A 21,081-nucleotide genomic window follows, 5' to 3' on the forward strand; every position below is an offset into this window, starting at 1 on the left:
AGTGGTGCACAAGTAGAGAAAAAAGGCTTGAAGTCTTATGTTTTTTGCAGCCTCAAACTGATTTTCTGAAAGAATAGGATCTAATCTGATCTTCACCTGTTTGCTGTGTTGCCTGCTGCTAATTTGGGCTTCTTTTCACAAGCACTTTCTTCAAGAAGTGCATAAATAACAGTGTAGCTGTTCTTCCATCTGAGTTGTGGAGCATAAAAATACTAAAGCTGACAATGTGGAAGCATCCTGATCACAAATGAGAACAGAGGAGCAATGAAATGATGGATTTATCACTTCTTAATCTTTAGCAATATTGCTATTGCATGATTAGCTTCCTAGCTTAGCCCTCTTCAGCAGTATCAACATGAATGAGTGGCCTGTTTCTCCCCTCAGAACACAGGAGGAATAAAGTTTGTTTGTTCCCAGTGTAAAAAATAAGATTACCTTCCCGTATTTACTAATTTCTCTATTGTTTGCTCTTCTATTATCTGTGTTATGCATTTCTTACATTTCAGGAAATGGAAAGCACAATTTCCTGAAAGACATTTTGTAGAATCAAAATGTCTTTGATTCTACATTTTTATTCTAGATTTGAAGCACCTTTACTGTATAATCACTGCGATATAAATACCCCTGGTCCTCATCCAGGATGTGTTTTTAATCGAGCTAATTCATAAATTATGAAGCTTATTATTCAGATGTGTAGTTTTGCCAGAGCATCAGTTTGCTTATTCACTGAAATAGATGCTTGTCTCCATCTAGTGGTAAGCAGCAGTAAGAGCAGAAGATGTGGAAAATTGTTAGTTATTAAAATATGAAACTCAAAGAAGAATACTTCAGATATATGGTGTCCAAAATCTACCAAACCAGAACTGTCTTAAAAACAAGTAGAACGAAACATCTTTTGTTCTTCAGAAGCTTTAACTTCAGGGTCCTAGGAGTTGGTGGGAAAAAAAAATCAAACAAATTCTTGTAATTTTTCAAGAAAACAAAAAATCTGACTTTACTTTTGTCTAATTTTGGTGCAATTCGTGTTTTTTTTTTTTAACACTTTATTTGACAGGGTGTGCGTAAGACCGCCATGTCACTGTCATAAACATGATATCCTGTCATGGACATGAAGGAGGCTTTATGAATGCCTATGATTGTTGTCATGAAGTGCCATTCAGTAAATAATGACACTTTTAATGCAAAGTCGCTTTAAAAGTTGCATTGAAAGTCCTTTAGAAGTGCCAACTTTGTATTATTTTGTAAATAAGGACACTTTAATGCAAAGTTGGCACTTTAAATGGACTTTAATGCAACTTTTAGAGCAACTTTGCATTAAAAGTGTCATTATTTACCGAATGACACTTCATGACGACAGTCAGACATTCATAAGGCCTCCTTCATGTCCATGACAGGATGTTATGTCATGTTTATGACACCGTCATGTCCGTCTTATGCACACCCTGTCAAAGTGTTGCCAAAAAAAAATCTCTAAATTTTTATATGTGACCTACATGGCCTGTAATAGTCGGCATCTCCTGCACAACAGCACAGCCAGAGAAGAAAACGTGAGCGCCTGAAGGCTTCTTCACTTTCCTCCTCCTCATGCTTGTTAAGTTGGCCTCTATTTCTGCTGAATTTGCAGAGCCTTTCACAAAAGCTGACAGCTCCCAGCTACACACATGTATGCAGTATGATGTACATGAATAAATAAGAATAAAATGGGCACATATTTATATTCTCCTGACAGAACAGTGAGTTTTCTAAAGTTTGTGTTGGGTTTGTCTTCACTGTTTATCGCTGGTTCTCCTTTGTCTTAGTCTGGTGTCGTTTTCTGTCTGCTTTCCTTCTTTTTAACGATCCTCACCCCTCAACTTAGTGGCTGGAAATTCTGCTGACTTTGAAATATAGGCCACAAACACAAGATGAGCTAACAGTCACACTTACCAGTGCTTGGTTTAGAAAGTAAGGCTGACATTTATGATATCATCTTGAATTTTTGCCGTTTTTACTTTGTATAAACAGTGACGATACACTAGAAAAACCTTCAACATGACGGCCTTTGAGCAGTGAAACAAGACAAGAGTCATCGTGGGTGATAGTTTTTGCATTGGAGCAACTTAAATTTAACAGCATGCCAACATCGTTGCAGTCCTCAATCATTAAAAAATACAAACACACCTAAACTAAACTCTAATTAGAAATATATATCTTATACATCGTAGTTGTTTTCAAGCTACTGCACAGACTTTTCTGTAAAATTGTCCAAGATGATTTAAGATAAAGCTCATCTATAGAACAAAATGTTGTGGCTAGGTGTTTGGCTTTTTTTTTTTTTCTTAATCCTTGTTTAATAAATGTATAAACTGCTTAATTCGAAAATGAGCTTCTGATGACATCACATTATTTTTTAAGTACTTTTCTGGGTTTGTTTAGTTTTTTGCTGTTTATTTTTGGCATTTTACTTAAATTCCTCCATTAAACAGCTTCTGAACAGCTGCCACAAAAAGGAGTGTTTTCATCTGTGAGGAGCAGTGATTGTTAAATTTTATAATGTCTGCTGGGAGGAAGGAGCTGTGATATCGCTCATCTGTGCGCATAGGATGCAGCTGTAAGTCACCGAATCATTCACATCCTGAATCTTCAGTTTAAGCTTTATTAGCCTTAAACATTTGCTGCCTAACTTGCAGAAATCCTGTTTAGCACAAAAATCAGTCAGGTGGAAAGATTCCATTTGGGATAAATATTAGTACAGAATAACCTTCTGAAGACGATGTCAATGTTTGCTTCAGCTTCAGCATCAAAATCAGTGTTTGGGAATCATTAGAGTGCGACTTTGGCATAAGCATAAGAGTGAACTGAAAGGCATTGAAATGTTTAACCCTTTCATGCATAAATTACGATCCTTTGTGTCAGGATTTTTTTCCAATTTTATTTCTTTTATTTTTTTAAGGCATAAAAAAACGGTAGAAAAAAAAATGTGTTCAAATTTTTTTTCTCTATTTTTTTAAATTGTAATTTTCCCCAAATACAAAGTTGTTATTTGAAAAATACATCAGTAGTGTTGTTCTTTAGGAGTTATCTGATGTCACTATATTTCTTTTACCTGCAAAAGTCGTCTACAGTAGAAGGAGGGACCGGGTCGGTTGGCATGCTTTTTTGTCTGTCGGCCATATTGGATTTAACAGAAATAATTTCTTGCATTTGCAGCTGATGGCCAGTAGTTGATAGTGTATTTTATGATGCATTAGTGTCCACTTCAGTGGTCTGTGTGCCTTTATAACATAAAAATCCACTAGAAGCACAAGAACATGGCTTTTAGACAGCTGTCCACTGTAGTGGCCACTATGCATGAAAGGGTTAAAATCTGTAAAAGTTGCTAATTTGCCCCAGTTTTTACCAGTGCCTCCATTATTGTGCCTCTTGTGATGTCATCAACCCAAATAACGCAAAGGAGATATTTTTTCTTCTTCTTTTCAGTGGGATTTAAGATATTTTGTGAAATTCTGTTGTGGACGTCTCATTTATTCACCACCTTGCTGTGTTTTTATTGTGAGTGACCACTTGTCAATGAGACCAAATTACATCACTGGATGGTATCTCAAAGCCCAACACGGAGAACGCTCAGGAACTACTTGATCTGCAACCAGAACCTGTCGTTTACGGCTCTGAGCAGTCCACTAATGAGACGATGACCAAAGGAGGAAAAACTGTGCAGCGCGTACCCATGTGAGAAAGGCAGAACCTGTGTTTTATGAAGAGGAAGTGGCTTTTGACTGATGAGAGCGGAAGGCTGAAATAAAGAAGAAAAGAAGAGAACGCAGACGAGTGTCCCACCGTTGACTCTAAAGAGAACCGGCCTGCGCAGCCATCAAGGAAGTGGCTGGATAGCGATAGTTGTGAGAGGAGGGCCGGGTGGAGAGGGGAGGAGGGGCCGGCTGTATCGACCGAGGTGGAACTGCAACACACACACACCGAACACACACTGAACACACAGAAACACCAGGAAGCCCAGCAGAGGAAAGGAGGGGTGGGGTTGCGTAGGCGGGGCCCTCTCTCCCTTTCTCTCCCTCACTCTGTCGGCGTCCAGACGACTTGCTCCGGAGGGAAAATCCTGATGTGTCCAGGCGGGCCCTGATCCAGAAGCAGAGAGAGGAGAGGAGGTGGCAAAGGAGCGGACAGGAGAAGAAGGAACCATGGAGGAGGAAGAGGAGGAAGTGCTGGGCTACTTGGACAAGGTGCTGGAGGAGGAAGACGAGGTGTTTGAGTATGGAGATGGCGAGCTGGACCTCATCACTCCGGTACATAAACAGTTCAAGGTGAGGTGAGGCGGGCACTGGACAGCCGGACGCAGGAAAAACCCGCCGGCGTTGCAAACACTTTGAAAGCTGATCCACTCGTAGACTAACTGAAAGCCGTAATTGGAGTCCTCTTATGATGTGGCGTCAACGTGTTTGTTTTTCTGCTTGTGAGACATCTGTGCTGCAGTCGTTTGTGTGTGTGTGTGTGTGTGTGTGTGTGTGTGTGTGTGTGTGTGTGTGAGAGAGAGACGAAGCAGCTCCTCTGGAACACGTCTCTTCACTCTGCTGCTCTGTGAACACTTTTGATTTCTGCTGCCCAAGCTAACTTCTGTGTGTGTGTGTGTGTGTGTGTGTGTGTGTGTGTGTGTGTGTGTGTGTGTGTGTGTGTGTGTGTGTGTGAACTCCGCTCTGCAGTTGAACTGTCTCACACTGCCACAATATCAGCTTTGTTATCTCAACCAGTGAGTACAGGAGGTGCAAAAGGAAAGTATGTACGGAGAATCCTTCTGCGTTGGGGAGGGAAAAAAATAAATACTTCCTTGCTTTCTGGATTTCTCATCTTGGCCTTGCTACACAGTAGCTCTTTGTACAGCGGAGGGAAAATATTCTTCTTCCTGTCTTCTTTTTTTTTCTCCCCTTCCAACTTGCTACGACGTATTTAACACTAAAATGGTAAAGTGAGCACTTCTCCTGCACTTTAGCAAGTTTAGCCAGGGGTCCGGTCTAAAATCCATCCTGCAGTGTTTCAAAAGTATTCATACGGCTTAAACTATCATTTTATCACAATCCTGCTAATTATGGCAATAAATTATACTATTGTTATTTTGAGACCATTTTCAAGTAATATATCGATAATGGAATAATAATGCAAGTTTGCCCTCCTAAGGACCAAAAGCTTTAATTTTCTGAAAAACACTTATCAGTCAAACTGAGACATGTTTAATATCTAAAATAAAACACAACAAGCAAAAGCAATAAATAAAAACCACACACAACCGAAACCATAAATAAAATGGATTTGAATGTTGCTGTAAACAAAAAAAATAATCATCAAAGTGGAAATGATAAAGCTCATTGAAATTTATCACACGACTAATTGATTAATTACTTATTGCGACAAAAAAATGTTTGCGTTTTAATGGGACCTAATGTCACAGACCAACACAAAGTAGTGTGTACTTGTGGAGGGGAATGAAAATGATGAATGTTTTCAGTATTTAGTTTACAACTAAAAATCTAGAAGCTAAAATCTATTTGTGTTCAGCTTCCTGAACTCTGATGAATCTAAAAAAGATCAAACCAGTCATTTGTGAAACACTAAAAGCTTCAGATGTCAATAACCTGAGATTAAATTACTTATAAGTGGACTCTATTTACTATTCAGGTAAATTTTACTCAACAGGATCAGAGAATTGTCTCAGGCGAAGTTAAATGCAAACGAATGCCACACTTTACAGACTTTTATTTCTAAAAAGCTGAAAATAAATGTACCGATTTATTTCACTGTTTTTATTAAAAAACGTATAGAAAGGTTGTAGTAGCAATTAAGCCTGTCCCACTACGCAGTAAATCAATTAATCACATAACAGATTAAGATGAGCTCGATAATTTCCATTTGGTGACCATATAAGTTGAAAAGCCGACATTTTAAAATGAATAAAAATTAACAACCAGTACAAAATAGTTGCATTATTTTTTAACAAAAGTCCCAACTGGCACTTTTTGCCTGTTTTTCCCGACTAAGCTGAATGATTAATGTTTTTAAATGTTTTTTAATTTTATTTAGAGACTTCATAATTCATTTTAAATATTTCTTGTTTTTTTTTTTATATTTAAAACGTTTCAAGTATTTCACAAGTGTTTTTTTTGTTTGTTTGTTTTTTACCTTTGAGAGCGTATACTTTCCATTATTATTATATTAGTTGAAAATGGTCTCAAAATGACAATATTACCATTACTAGAATGATTTATCATCCAGCAAAATGTATCATGAGTATACACACTTAGCTCATACATTACAACCTTTCTCTGTTGTTTGGGTCTGTCGTGTCCCGTTAAGGAAATAGAACCTGGTTAAATCTACAGAAACGTCTGCTAGTACCACCATTGCTAAACAGTTAGCTGTGTCTTTAAAAGAAGACTCGTGAATCACCATACTTTGTGTGATAATCGTTCAGGACGTCATCACAAACCACACCTTTGGTCCTCAGAGATAACATCGATGTCAGAGGGTAGTAGAGACGGATTTAACACGTAGAGCCGAAGTCGGGCCTTCTTCCCCCTCTCTTAGGGGAGGGCTGGTGTGCTGATATCATCGCAAGGATCTGACCGTGTTAATAATTGATCATCCTTTGTCCTCACTAGTTGCTTTTTGCAGATCTGTGAAGGTGCATATGTGTGAGCAGATTTAGAAACCCGGCCCAAAGAAGACTTTTTTTGTTTTTTTTCATAACGACACAGCAGAAGATTTTTATTTCTTTCCATCCACAGAACCGACTCGTGTCACAATGTATTTTTTAATTTTTTTTATCTGATATTGTGGTATTATGACACGAAGCTCTCCTACGTGGTGCATTGATCAGGAGTCATGGTCATTTAAATATGCAAATGCAAAAACACAAAATCTTACCAAGTATTTTTGGTCTAGTTTTGAGTGCATATATATAAGCACACTTGAACTAAGACACAGGAGCTTGTTTAAAGTCAATGATTCCTTTATGTTGATGAAAAAGTATTAGTTCTTCTGTCAGATGGTTTTATGTATAACAAGACATTTTTCCCATGTTATAAGTGAAATAATCTGCCAGTGGAAGCAGTATTTTTTTCATCAACATATATTAACTTGAAACAAGCTCCCACATCTTGCTGAAAAGTTACCTGTAAGTTAGTTTGATCAAGTGTGCAAAGATATTTGCACTAGAAACTAGAGCAAAGTTTCTTTCTAGTGCGAAAGCGCCATCGGTTTTACTTTTCTGCCTAAAAGTAAAACTGCATGTGACTCAGCTATCCTCACACTCACTAGCTAAGGAACGGTTAACAAAAAGAAAGAAAATGTCCTGACCCAGGTTATGTTCTGTGGAAATATCATAAAAAGGAAAGGAAAGTTGCCTGGAAAACTGGGAGGAAAAACAGACCAAATTAGTGTGAGAGTTGAGGAAAAATGCACAGAAACTCTCGCCATCGCTCTTCTGAAATTTGGAGTGCTATGCGCACAAAAAAGACGCCAAAACATTCATTCAGATTTACATGATGAAATATAATCTAAAAATAATGGTTTATTTTAACTGGAAACTTCATACAAACTAGAGGAACTGCTTGGTATTAGACTTACATCACAACCTTTCTTGACATATTTACACCTTAGAAAGGTGCGACTTCTTTGACACTGACCTCTATGTATAGCCGCAGCCTGGAAGCCGCATGATTCTGCTAAGTTACCATCGACGTTTTCAGATTAGGAAATATTCTCACTGCACAAGTTTTATGGATTCCTGTCAGGTTTTCGTTTCAACCATGTGTGTGTTTTTTATTCTGGCGTTTGCCCGTTGTCGTAACTGCTCCGGCGCCGTGCAGGAATTAAAGTCGCGGTCCTCCCGTGCGGTGCCGGCGTGTACTTTGTGTCCACTTCATGACAGCGTTGTGTATTGTTTTGCAGGGAGATGTTGAGAAAGGGCTGGAGATGAAGAAACTGGTGCTGTCTGGTTTCTTGGCCAGCGAAGAGATCTACATCAACCAACTGGAGGCCCTGGTGCTGGTGAGACACACATTCTCACACAGCTGCTGCGTGCGGACCTGTTTTAGTGGGTCAGAAAATACTCAATCGTATCGAGAGCCGAACCGCTGCCACTGCAGTTTCCTGAAACACACGTTTCCCCAAGCTGAAGCAGCGCAATATGTCATTTCCTGCCTTTTTGTAGCCACACGCTGCCCTATGACCAACATGGGGTTTCACACATGTCGGATTCGAGATAACCACTGTTTAGTAAAACTAGAGTTAATAATCAGAGTAAAGATGGAAAGTGAATAAAAGCAGGTTTTGTTTTGTCCAGTAAGGTTAAATCTGTCTTTATTTTTCAGCAGCTGCCGTCTCAGCCGTATGTGACGACAGCCAGACGTTACACAACACAACCCAAAGTGGCCGAGTGTCTCCAGAACACATTTGCATCATGACTTTTAGTCCTACTTTGCTTTTAATCGGCGACTTTTATGTTGAAAACCTCTTTAACAGGCCAGCGCAGAGTTTGTTCCTGCTTGTGTCGCCGTTTACAGCTCTGAGTCTAAACCACCGTCACCGCAGGCTTACCCACGATGAGGGATTGTTGTAAAGTTAGCAACTTGATGCTATCGCCTGGGCTTCTGTAGGCAGACCTGTGTTATATAATCAACTCAGTCCAACTGTATTATGCAGTAAGAAACATGATTTCAAAGTATTTATAGTTGAATTGGAAATGAACTAAATGCTTGGACTGGGTTTGAATGAAATGGATTAATTTGATTCTATGGACACCTGTTTATCTTCTAAATTGCCTTCAGATGGCGTGTGTGTATATAAACTGAATTTAATTGATCGGTTTACTTTCAGTTCAGTTTTTTTCTGGTGTTAAATGGTTCAGTTTAAAATTCTTCACTTGCTTATTCTGAAACAATACTGTCCTGATTGATTGATTGCTTCCTTCCTTTTCATTTCCTCTGTTACGACTGCAGAAACGATCCAATTATAAATGTCGCTTGTATGTTTTTATATATAGAAGTGGGGATGACCATATGGAGTTGGCTTTACTGCGATATTTTGAGGTGCCATTGCGATAACAATTGGCGATAAGAACCATGTATTATTACTTTTTTAGGTAACTGTATAGCCGTGTCTGCATGGCAATCATAGCTGCACAAACACAAATAGCGCTCCTGTAAAACATTTAGGAAACCAGTCACATCAAGCTGCATGTTCAAGCTTTTATGTTGAATGACACTTTTTCACATCTTCTATGAAGACTACTAGCTGTGCACTGTAACACTGTTTGGACATTTCAAATTGTTTTTGATGGACTCGACCGGTCTAGTGAATGAATACCAGACTCTCTATGCAGTCCTTTCATTCTCATACTTCTACTGGATCAAAGTGTGTGCCTGTGGCCGTCATGACCGCTGTGTAAAAACATGAGCTAGCCTGTCTGATGCGCCTTCATCCAACCTCTGAAATCAGAAATACTCTGACTCATCGTTAAAAGCCAAGAGAAAGCTTTCAAGTTTTTCACTCTTATCTGGACCCTCAATCCCACCCACCAGAACCAGTCTGCTTTCAAATTCGACGTGATCTAACCCTCCGTTAATTGAACCAGATTTCTTTCTCCCTCCGCAGCCCATGCGCCCCCTGAAAGCCGCAGCCACGAGCTCGCAGCCCGTCCTGACCATGCAGCAGATAGAGACCATTTTCTACAAAGTCCAGGACATCTTTGAGATCCACAAGGAGTTCTACGACGCCCTGCTGCCCAGCATACAGCGCTGGGACGAGAAGGTCACCGTGGGGCATTTGTTCCAGAAGCTGGTGAGTCTGACGTCGCCTCAAGAAGTTAGACTGCCTGGGTCTTTTTTTTTCTTTTCTTTTTTCCCCTCTTTGATGTCATCCACAGAGAACAAGAAAATGGCTGTTAAAAAAGAGAGTTGTCAGGCTTCTCTCAGTTGGCTGCCAAATTTAGACAAGTGATTCACCAAGTAGCTGTTCCTGTTTGTGTACGTGTGTGTGTGTGCGTGTGTGCGTGTGTGCGTGTGTGTGTGTGTGTGTGTGTGTGTGTGTGGGCGTGCGCGCGTGTGTGTGCGTGTGTGTGTGTGTCCCTGACATTTGCAGAAATAGTCCAGCTTTCAGTCCAAGACTTTTTTGTTGTTGTTCAGAAAGACTGGTGTCAGATCAGTTCACATTAATCATCTATGTAGTGAATTCTAAACTATCAGGCTTCATCACTTTGGTACAGTTTTTAAAAAGTAAACAATTAAACTGAACTGCTTTACATGGATTGTAACTAATCTTCTATTTGGTTCATAACAATGCGCCAATGTAGAATCCAAAATCTATTTTAATCTTTGAAAATTGTTGAATTCAAATTGTATTTTCAATACCGACTTGCAGCAGTAAGCTCATATTTGAGTTCATAGAAACCGATTTTGTTTCTCTGCTGTTATTTTCTTACCTTGTCTTGACGATTTATCGTCCTGTTGCTGTTTTCGGGCCAAGACCACGTTTCCTGAAGGTTCTGGTGTTTTATCTGGGTATGAATTAATCAGATGTCTGGTCCGTCATGAGAGATCCTGTGCTGTTGTTGCTGTGATTAGAGCAGAGGAAGTGTTTTCCAGCTCAGTAACAGATTGTATCATCTATTTTTCAACACGACTGTGGCTCAACTTGCTTCTGATTAATTGTTGCGCCTGTTGGCTGCCAGCTCAAAAAGCCAAGAGTCCTATTGGTTTTACTACACCTGTCAACACATGAGTTGATGTCTCTGTGTAGCGATCCAGTTATGAGATAAATCTGTAGTTTATGTTCGTCTTTCTTGGAGGATCAGATTTAGACACGTTGTAAAGTATCTTATTCAGAAAATGGCTGTAAATCTATGATTGTGCCAAAAGTTGTAGCCCCAAATTGATTCACTGGATGTCATATTAACAAGCAACATAAAATCTAAAGAAAAAAAGGTAACACTTTATTTGAAGGGGGTTGAATAAGACTGTCATGACACTGTTATAAACATGACATAACACCTGTCATGAACATGAATAAGCCTTCATGAATATTTATGACTGTTGTCATAAAGCGTCATTCGGTAAATTATGACACCTTTAATACAAAGTTGACATTATTCAAAATGTCTTTGTTATGACAACTTGACATTAACCAAGAAATCATTACTGTTTAAACTTTACCTTTAATAACATAAAGATACCTAATTTTTAAAGTGCAATCATTAATACTTTTATAACAAATTTATATCAGTTTAATTAACCAGATTAATTGTGATGAATTGATTATTGAAATAATCTTCAACTAATTTAGAAATTGATTCATCCTTAACTGGAGTAGACAGACTCAAAAAATGTCATTTGCTAAAAGAAAGCATACACATGTATTAGAAAGGCTTAAGTGGTTTAATGAAACATGTGCACAATGTGCCAATTTTTTTTAAATTTGATTAATCGATTAATTGTCAGAATAATCAATAGACTAGTTGACTACTAAAGTAATTGCTAATTATTTTACACATTGTTACCAGGGGTGCTAACAAATGTGCCAGATCATGTACATAAACCCAACTCCCTGCCCGGTTTGCGTCTTTTACAGTAAGAAAACGTTGACTCACCTCATGCACACAGACCCAGGGGCTGTGTGAGTAAATGAAACGTTTATTGAAAGTGTCCCATCAGCTGGTGCTTCACATCAGACCAAATGGTACAAATGACTTCAAACTTTCCCTGTTAGTGACTCTCTTCTGCTGGGATCGATCGCAGGAGTCACACCAGCCAGAGTCAGCTGTTACTGTAGTCATCAACTCCCATCTGTGCTGTTTAAATGTGCGTAGACGAGCATGTTGTGCGGCGGCAAAACATTTAGTTGGAGTGGCAGTGTGAGAATACAGATGGCGGCGTAATTAGCCGCCACACGCATCCTGCTGCTCCTCGTCGGCAGCGTGGAGTCCACCGGAGCAGCAAGGAGTCCCAGGAAAAAGCGCGCAAGAGACGAAAGCCCGCTGTGCTTCCCTGTCGTTTCACCTTTCTCACACAAGCTCCAGGTTGGGAGAGACTTGGTTGGATTTTGATTGGGAGATAATTGTTTTAGTCAGTTTGTTTTTAAAAACTGTAAATAATAATAAAAAAAAATACTATTTTCGATTTTCTGTGTAAGTGGACAATATCCCTTCATTAAAAAGAAAGTTTGGGCAAAAGCAGTGATTTTCTCAACAACACCCCAGAGTTATAGTTTTGTTTTTTTACCCTGCAAATCCAGTAAAATCCTCAATTATTATGGGGCAGCAGTGGTATTTGCATGTAGATAAGACCTAAAGAAAATAATTATGGTTGAAAACCTCAAAGTGTACAAGAGGGACGTTGTACCTACTCAGTTTATATTTTAGTCAAGATGTAGATCAAGAATTCCTCTCTGTCTGTTTACATTAGGCTTACATTCAATGTGGGGCTGAAACAATCAATTGGGTCAATTAATTGTATTAATCGATTATTGAAATCAACTAATTTTGTAATTATATAGTCACTAACTGGAGTATTTATGCTTCATAAGGTCATTTGCTTAAAAAAAGAATACAGTCATTTGTGCTCCTCATTTATGGGAGCACAAATGAGGGAATGCTGCTCCCACAATCCCTCATTTCCCACCTGCCACTCTGACCGGCTGCGTGAAGTGTTGCAGTTGTCCCTGGAGCACCGTGGGTTCCCTCCCATTCCCGACACTTTGTCACAACGTGCCGAATCAACGTGAAGAAATGTTGTGATCTTGTATCAGTTTGTGCTTCCCACTCTCTCTATTTCTGGAAGTTTCTCTTCTCCTTCCAATGTTGTGCAAAAAACTCACTTCTTTCTGTGATAATGAGGATTGAATCCTTATTAGGCTGGTTTTTGGGTAAAGATATTAATGTTATTGACTGAGTGAAAGCTTTTCTGTTGGTGCTAAAAAAGACCAAAGGTGTATTGAAATGTTATGCGATAGAAAAGCACACAGTACTACTTATGACTTTCTCTCACCAGTGATTTTCTGTTTGCCATTTTTCCATCACATCCTGACTCATGAGGTGCAGGATTAATAATCGTCGACCTGAGCTGTCGATTTCTGCGGCTAAACCTCTTCAGAACGCTATCCCCATCTGAATTATGTGGCACTTTTTATTGCTTTATTTACAGCTAACAAAGTCCTTTGACGTTCGTTTTTGCGACATGACAAAATGTAAAAGTTGCAGGGATTTGAATACATGTGCAACGCTTTGTATCTAGAAGAGAGATGGGAGGAAATGAAGATCAGACGGGGAGTTTAGGAACAAAAGTAACAATAGCCTCTGATTCACTCTGGTCAGTTAAGTCCACTCCCACTCCTTTGACAGAGTGCAGTCAACTCTCCAGCTTCTGCATTCAAGCTAACCTGCAGCAGAGTGCATGTGTACGCAGTGCTGGCCTGCAGCTTGTGTTACAATGCGCACACAGCGCAGCAGAGAGGGGCTGTTAGTGGATGGGAAGAGAAAGACGGCGACTCTTTCAGGAAAGGGGAAAGCGGATTTGTTGACTGTCATGTGACGAAAATTAAGGCATTGAAACGTCTTGAACGTTAATTTAAAAAGCAATTTGGACTTAAATACGTAAATCACAGCTCTTAAATGTTTTTCTTTATAGGACTATTTAATCTCATATATTTTATGTCATTTTATTCTTTTTTGTTTTCTGGTGGGACTTTTATGTCAGACAAAAATTTGAGTCGGACTCACATCGTCATTGCGTTCTGTGACTCAAGGTGATTGAGGCACCCGGTAACTAGTAGTTACCGGACAAAAACAAAACATTTAAAATGCTTACTTAAATTTGACTACGTACCCCTTAAGACGTAAATAAAACTTTTTTTTTTCTAATAGTCCTACACTTTTTGGTTCCTTATATTTTTCTGACTTATCTCTTTTTCCGTAATGCTTTAGGCCAGCCAGCTGGGAGTTTACAAGGCCTTTGTGGACAACTACAAGAACGCGCTGGAGACGGCGGAGAAATGCAGTCAAGCCAACATCCAGTTCCAGAAGATATCTGAGGTTAGTTTTTTGTTTTTTTATTTTTACAGTGAAAGGTAGGCAGACAAAGAGCTGTAACATGTCTGCCAAGGAAATCAGCAGGGTCCATTGGCTTATGTACTGTAACGTGTTAAAACCTGTGTTGCGTGTGAACAACGACTTTTGTAGGTTTCTACATCACTAATTGGACTGTAAGCATGTCTTTTGTTTGTCTCGGCTCCTATAAATCCTCCTCACTTACGTGATGATGAACAGAAACAAAGAAGGGAAGCAAATAAAGTTTTAAATAATCCTTTCATTCAGAGAGCAGCTGTTTATGGGGAAATGTGCTCTTAGTATGAGGAACATGAGCTTACCTGTGTGAGTCATATAGTTGAACCACTTGACCCACACATGGACACATTAACAGAAACAACTACAGTTGCAGTATGTCACTTTATTAAAAACTTTTTTTTTTTTTTTTACATATTTGTTAAAACCGTCACCATGTCATGACAGTTTGCAGTGAGACAGAGATAATCTGTGAAAAGATCAATCTCCTCCACCTACACTGTGCTATTATTGACATCTGAAGAAATGCACCACTTCCGACCAGAAACAACCAATCAGAGCCAGGAGGCGGGTCTTAGCGCTGTCATTCAACAGCACATACTCGCTGATAAAAGTGCTAACGGTGAAGAAACAACTCACCGTTACAGGAAAGCCGTTCATCCGCCGTCATGCTAACTAGCCTAGCATTCAGAACGAGATCCGCTGATGGGGAAAAGCTGTAGTGATAGCACAAAGCAACGGCAGCACCTCATGAGATTGTGATTGACGAGCGCTAAGACCCGCCTCCTGGCTCTGATTGGTTGTTCTAACTTTCTTTTCCCCCCACAGATTATCTGTCTCTTATCGTATCGTCACAACATCATGACACTTTCAAAAAATACTCAGAAACATCTCAATGAATGTGTACTTTCAGAATATCTCCTCTTGATTTTGATATGACTTGTTGATAATTCTGCTGTATTTGCTGTTAATCGTGGACACAGAACATACAGAGTCTCTGTCATTGTGAGCAGGAGGCGTGTGGTTTATTTTAACTGTTCATATAGGCCACAATCTTTAGAAATTGGCTGTTCATAAACACACCAACATAACTTCAAACAGATGGATTTTTAGGCTTGGTTTAAAGGAACTCTGTGTTTCAGCAGCTTTGCAGTTTTCTGGATACTTATTCCCAAATTTTAAGTGGACAGAAGCTGAATATACATAACTTCCTGGTTGTGCAGCTGACACAACTAGCAACAGTATACTAAAATTACATGTGGGGAACAATGTTTACAAATCACTCAGGTCTTCTGGTTCTAGTCTGTGCTGCATCCCAAGAACCAGAACAAATATTCAGCTTCTATCCACTTAAAATGTGGAAATAAGCATCCAGAAAACTGCAAAGCTGCTGAAACACAGAGTTCCTTTAAACCAAGCCTAAAAATCCATCTGTTCGAAGTCGCCTTTTTATTAGTAAGAGCTGGAACATTGATACCTATATTTGCTTGATGATTTTGATTATAGCATTTGACAAAATGTAATGTTTTTTTCTTTTTTTCATAATTGGTTACTATAGTGTGTTTCATGGTGTAAAGAACTTTGAACTGCTTTGTTACTAAAATGTGCAAAACAAACTTGACTTAAAAAGGAAAATCCTTCATCAGGATCCCATTCGATACCAGTTTGTGCCGTCCCTAATAAACATTACTCCCCACATTTTAAAGACTTGACATGTGAAAAGCTTGATGGATTACTCCAGTAATCATAATTATCAATTAACCTAAAACCAGACGCTGTGGATTTGAATTTGGGAAGCATATCTCACCATCTGTTCATGTGAACTGAGGCTGTTCTCTGAGCTGCTATCTCTACTCTGAAACCTCACCGTGTTCAGTGTCCTGCGGCTCTTGCAATCAATATTGTGCTAAAAACAGAGACACGCTAGGTGTGTCTGTAGAACAGCACAAATATTTATCCATCCATATTTTATACCTGCTTTATGCTCACCGGTTTGCAGAGGGTAGTTTCCAGCTGTCATTGGACCAGAGGTGCAACACAAACAGACGAAGCACAAACACAAAGTCCATAGTTAAAAACACTGAAGACAAGCAATATAAAATATTCCTTAACTGTGGTTTAGCTTCTTGTAAATGCTAACTGCGGTTAGCTGTGGAGGAAATCTCAACAAATTAATTTCCTCAAAAAGGAAGAGACTTCTAGTTGCACTTAATCCACATCCTTTGGTACATCCTCTGCTCTGCTCAGGCCTTACAAATTCACTTCACTTGCTAGTAGAGAAAGTCATTAATCCATAAAGTTCTGCAATTCATAAGGGAATCTTTGGAGGGAAATCTCATTAGTTCTTTAGGTTTTATTACTTATTTTCATTAGATATGATTGTTAAAACTAGATTTTTAATTTGAAACCATGTCAATGCAGAAAATTATAAGGATTGTTATTTTCCTCCATGTTGCCCAGCTGTGTTTGAATGAGGCATTACTTTTGAACTGAGCAGAAAATTGAAGTATTACTATATTCCCTAATTTATTCATCAAATGTTCTTGTCATTGTCTGCTTTTTACTGAAAGAAAGATGCGTCATCAAAGTACATTTTGCTGGTTGATGCAGTTAAAGACCGAAACAATGGTGGGAGTTCTTAGTTCTGATGCATTTGATGAATAGAAAAAAAATAAGATTTCCCAGAATTTAACTTACTGATCACAGATCAGTGCTAAGTAAGTACTGCACAGTGTAACCTTACATAAGAACTGGTAATTGTGCGTTTGTTTTATTTTCACTTTGGTCCTTATTGCCTTATAACCAGTCCAGTATGGTTCTAGTTTTTGCTAGCAGTTCTTAGTAAACATCTTAAAATTCATATTTTTTAATCAGATTTTTCTTTTTCCCTGTTTCTGTCCAGACTGTTAGAGTGAAAGGACCCAAAGACTCCAAAGACTCCTCCACAAAAAGTTCTATGGAGGGTGAGTAGTGTGTGTTTCCTGTTGTTTTTGTGCTCCAGAATGTGTCTATATCTGTCTGGGTTGTGAAAGGGAATCCAGTCTTGTCCTTTCTGCTTGTGCATACAGCAGTGGGCATCAGGAGTCAAACCGTAGTATGTGTGAACCTGCTCTCTCTCTCTCACACACACATGCACACACACACACTCTTTCTCTCTCTCATTCTCTCACTGCCTCGCTCCTCTGCTGCCTGTGTGCCTGAGAAGGGAGGCAGTGATCTGGAGCGGAGAGTCAGAAGAGCAGAAGGGGGATATGGCGGTTCTGCTGGTGCTCAGACTGTGTTGTAGCTGCAGATCCGGTAAAGACCGCATGAAATGAGCCGCTGGACTTTGACGGAGTGTTATTTTTCTCTTCTTTTTTTCTTGTGCCTCTGGGATCCCGTAGTTAATAGGTGGAATATGATTGGGCGACGAAGTAGGAGCACTTAATCAATAATTTTTTTTTTTTTTTAATTGCGCTTTCATTTTCATTTACTAACATCACCTGTTCCATTTAAACTGCCTTGCTAACGAGTGCGGAGAGAATGGAAGTTTCTTTTAAAGCTGTTATGTGTGCTGGACTTTATAATTATTGTTCTTTAGAGATTCCTTTTTGTTAAAAAGATCCAGATTTTCTGAGTATACTGACCTAAAAACAATGTAGGAAAACGTAACGGTGTGTCAATGTGAGTGGATAAGTGTGGTATATCTGGCTGTACTTTGTCTCCACCTTGCAGATTAATGCTACTGCTGTGAAGATTCTGCCTCAGGGTAGTTTTCTATAAGTGAGAGAGAAAAAACCCTAATGTGCTGTAAAATGTGTTACATGATACCTGGGAAGAAGTTAATTAATGTGTTGCGAATGACACTTTCTCAATTTAGAGAAACTGTTTAATTGGTCTATTCTTGTCCTCTGTGCTCTGGCTGCACGTTATTATTATTAACGGATGCTTATGCCGTTTGTATGCTCTTTCATTATGTGTACAGTGATGTAGCATGAAGCTACTGCATATCCCCCAACAATCAGGGGTTGTCAGCATCTGAAACAGCCTCTGTTATTAATTTTGAGGCACCAGGGGTTCCTTTCTTACACCCACGTCTTCCTGTTTCATTATGTTTTGTAACCCTACTTCGTTTGTAAGTAAATATAACATTATTTGCTCAATCATTTTTGGAAATACGGCATTGATGAGATGAGCGCAAAACAGTTTGAATGTGATCGTAGATTTATTTATTTCAGTAAATGTAACGGTAATGAAACACCTTCTGGTTTGAAACACTTTCAACTTTGCTTTCAAATTATTCAAACTCACTGTAAATATATTTGGTCCCCAGAGGAACAGCATATTGTGGTCAGGTTCTCTGTTTGCTTAGTTTAGGTCAGGGAGTGTCCGGATTCAACTTGTTCACTTCTGATTCGATACCGATTGATTGACAGCGTTAAGACCCGCCTCCTGGTTCTGATCGGTTGTTTTTGGTCGGAAGTGGTGCATTTCTTCAGACGTCAATAATAGCACAGAGTGTAGGTGGAGGAGATTGATCTTTTCACAGATTATCTGTCTCGTTGCAGACTGATATGACATGGTGACAGTTCGAACAAATGTATAAAAAACTTATTTATTTATAAAAACTATATACTGCACCTTTAAGGTTGTAGAGAGTCGTATGCAGTGCTCGCTGCCAAGAGCCACAAACATACCCCAGAAATTTCAGTTTTTGCTATTCTTGACCACAATACTTATATTTTTTCAGGCGCAAATTTCATTCAATGTGGCTTTAAAAAGGTCTGAAAAACCTTAAATTTGACTTTCTGAATCCTGAATAAATTATATTGTAATTTTGGTGTAGCAAATCAGTATTGCTACACCTAAACACAACCTCAGAACAAACACTGCCCTGGAGGTGATCTACTGAAGCTCACGTCTTGCTTTACACTCACAGCTAACCTACCTCTGCCTCACTTCCACAGATATCTTGTTGTATACAAAGTGGCCTAAAGTCATCTGATACTTCCTGCAGCGCCTGTCCTCTGTGTGTGTGCGCGCGACCCACTCTGCACACACGCATAATTAAATATTCTTTGCCCTCGCAGTCCGTACAGGATGTGTAGTAAACCCTCTCGGAGGTGGCGGCACCGGTTCACTGAGCCACAACAATCGACATGGGCTGCATTCATGATCACAGGGTGGAGGGACTTCAAAGAGCCTCTGCACAGCTCTCTCGCAGAGTCTCATTAGTGTTAGACAGTGGCTGTGTGGGCATATTTTAGTGAGGAGTGTATAGATGGAAGTCCCATCAGCAGATAAGGAGGGATGTTTTGCTTTCACTCTTTTGTGCTTCGTTGTGGAGGAAGTAGGAAAATCGCATAAACAAGGGAAAGAGAAAAATGTTTCTGTTGTGCTGCACGGCTAAAGGACTGTAGATGAAGCACAGTGTAGTCGTCCTGCTCTCTGCCTGAGTGGAACAACCCTCCCTGCATGCAGAAGCTTCTTCTCTGTTTCACTTGGCTAGTTTTCTTCCCTCGGGCCTCAAACGTATCGGCTCTAACTTTTTCATTTCTGAAATGGAGATTAGCTTCTTTCCTGGGTGGAACAGCCTTTCCATTTGTTTCTGCCCTTGATGCTGTAGCGTTATGTTTCATGACAATGTCATGTGACACGGGCTGTAATATGAGGGGAGGCACCTTTGACGTTTTTATTTAGTGGCTTCTGGAAGCCGGACTGCAGTGTGGGAATCCATAGGACTGGGGTCATGAAAATGTCTTTGTTTTTTTTCCCTTTCTCTGTATAGCAGCTTTATAGAGAAATAGAGAAATTTGAAAAATTTTATTCTGGAAAACATATAGTTTCGACAATAAAAATGAGAAACACGTCATGTTCTACATCCAGAGTTGGCTTGTCTTTTTCATGTTTATACCACCTACCATTTCTCTTTTCTCCTTAACGTGACTTTGTTTCTGTCCCCTCCATCTTTTCATTTTGCTGCGTCTGTGGGAGTGTGTTACCTCCAGCAGTCACGTATGCAACCTGCTGCTGCCGTTTCACTACCTTAGCAGCAAAGCCGACCCTAGAGAAACCATTAGAGCGCCGATGAGGGGGTGTCTCAGTCTTATAGCACTTTATATAGATGTGTTGTGTTTCCTTTTCCATAGAATAGCTGCTTTTTTCAGTTCTGTGTTTAGTTTAACTCATAGCAACCTCACTATGCAGAATTACTATTTATTACTGCACAAACGTAGGAAGAATCAATCAATGAAATGTCTTTTTTTTTTAACCCCCACATGGAAAGTATGTTTTTTTTTTGTAAGATTTTCTTGTTTAACTCTATGAGCTGCGTTTGTGTATTTATTGTTGTTTGAGCTCCAGGACTGTGACCCACTGTGTGTCTGCGCTGACTCAGACTCTCCGTCTTCTCTCCCCCACAGATCTTCTTTACAAGCCCATTGACCGCGTTACCAGAAGCACCCTGGTCCTTCATGTGAGTGCACCGCAGTCACTTCCACAGCCTTAAAGGAGCAGCCCACTTAAACTGTGCGCTGGATCATAACAATAAACACAAACTCGTATCGAGCTCCCAGCTAAAGCTGTTCCAGTGTCTTGTGGAGGTTTTCACACAGCAGCTTTGACATTTTTACATTTTGCCAACCATGAACTTTAATGGGGGTTTTCATTGGGATTTTATTTGCCGGAACAAATTAGCTTGAGGCACATGTGTAAAGTGGAAGGGAAATGATAAATGGCTTGATACTTTTATTCTGAAGATGTGTGGATGTTTATTCAGCTCCCACTCACTCTTACACCCTCAAATAAAATCCTATCATATTTTTTCTTTTGTAGTTTCCCTTCCATTTCACAAATCTGCACTACTTTGTGTCATTCTATAACATAAGGCTCCATAAAATACACAAACAATAGGAAGCAGTCTTGAGGATTTTGGTCTTTACCAACTTGGAAAATTGGAATCGACCAAAATCAGAATTGGTCGATCGGACTTTTTAAAGATTGGT

The 21,081-nt window shown here is 39.4% G+C and overlaps 1 protein-coding gene across 3 annotated transcripts in view; it reads left to right on the forward strand.

Annotated features, from left to right (window-relative positions):
• The window catches only part of abr (ABR activator of RhoGEF and GTPase), a 127,030-nt gene that overhangs the window by 49,611 nt on the left and 56,338 nt on the right, over positions 1-21,081 (forward strand). For 2 of the 3 annotated variants that reach the window (XM_088012263.1, XM_088012264.1), the window contains exons 3-7: positions 7,936-8,034; positions 9,640-9,825; positions 13,961-14,068; positions 17,001-17,061; positions 20,500-20,552. In XM_088012263.1, coding sequence (XP_087868389.1) covers positions 7,936-8,034; positions 9,640-9,825; positions 13,961-14,068; positions 17,001-17,061; positions 20,500-20,552 — 507 coding nt within the window. Of the gene's footprint in view, positions 1-4,015; positions 4,299-7,935; positions 8,035-9,639; positions 9,826-13,960; positions 14,069-17,000; positions 17,062-20,499; positions 20,553-21,081 lie in introns of those variants that run through there. The other variant, XM_088012265.1, reaches the window with a different exon arrangement.

Source organism: Poecilia mexicana, unplaced genomic scaffold, assembly GCF_051168715.1.
Source record: "Poecilia mexicana isolate PSO_F unplaced genomic scaffold, ASM5116871v1 scaffold_14, whole genome shotgun sequence".
NCBI lineage: Eukaryota > Metazoa > Chordata > Actinopteri > Cyprinodontiformes > Poeciliidae > Poecilia > Poecilia mexicana.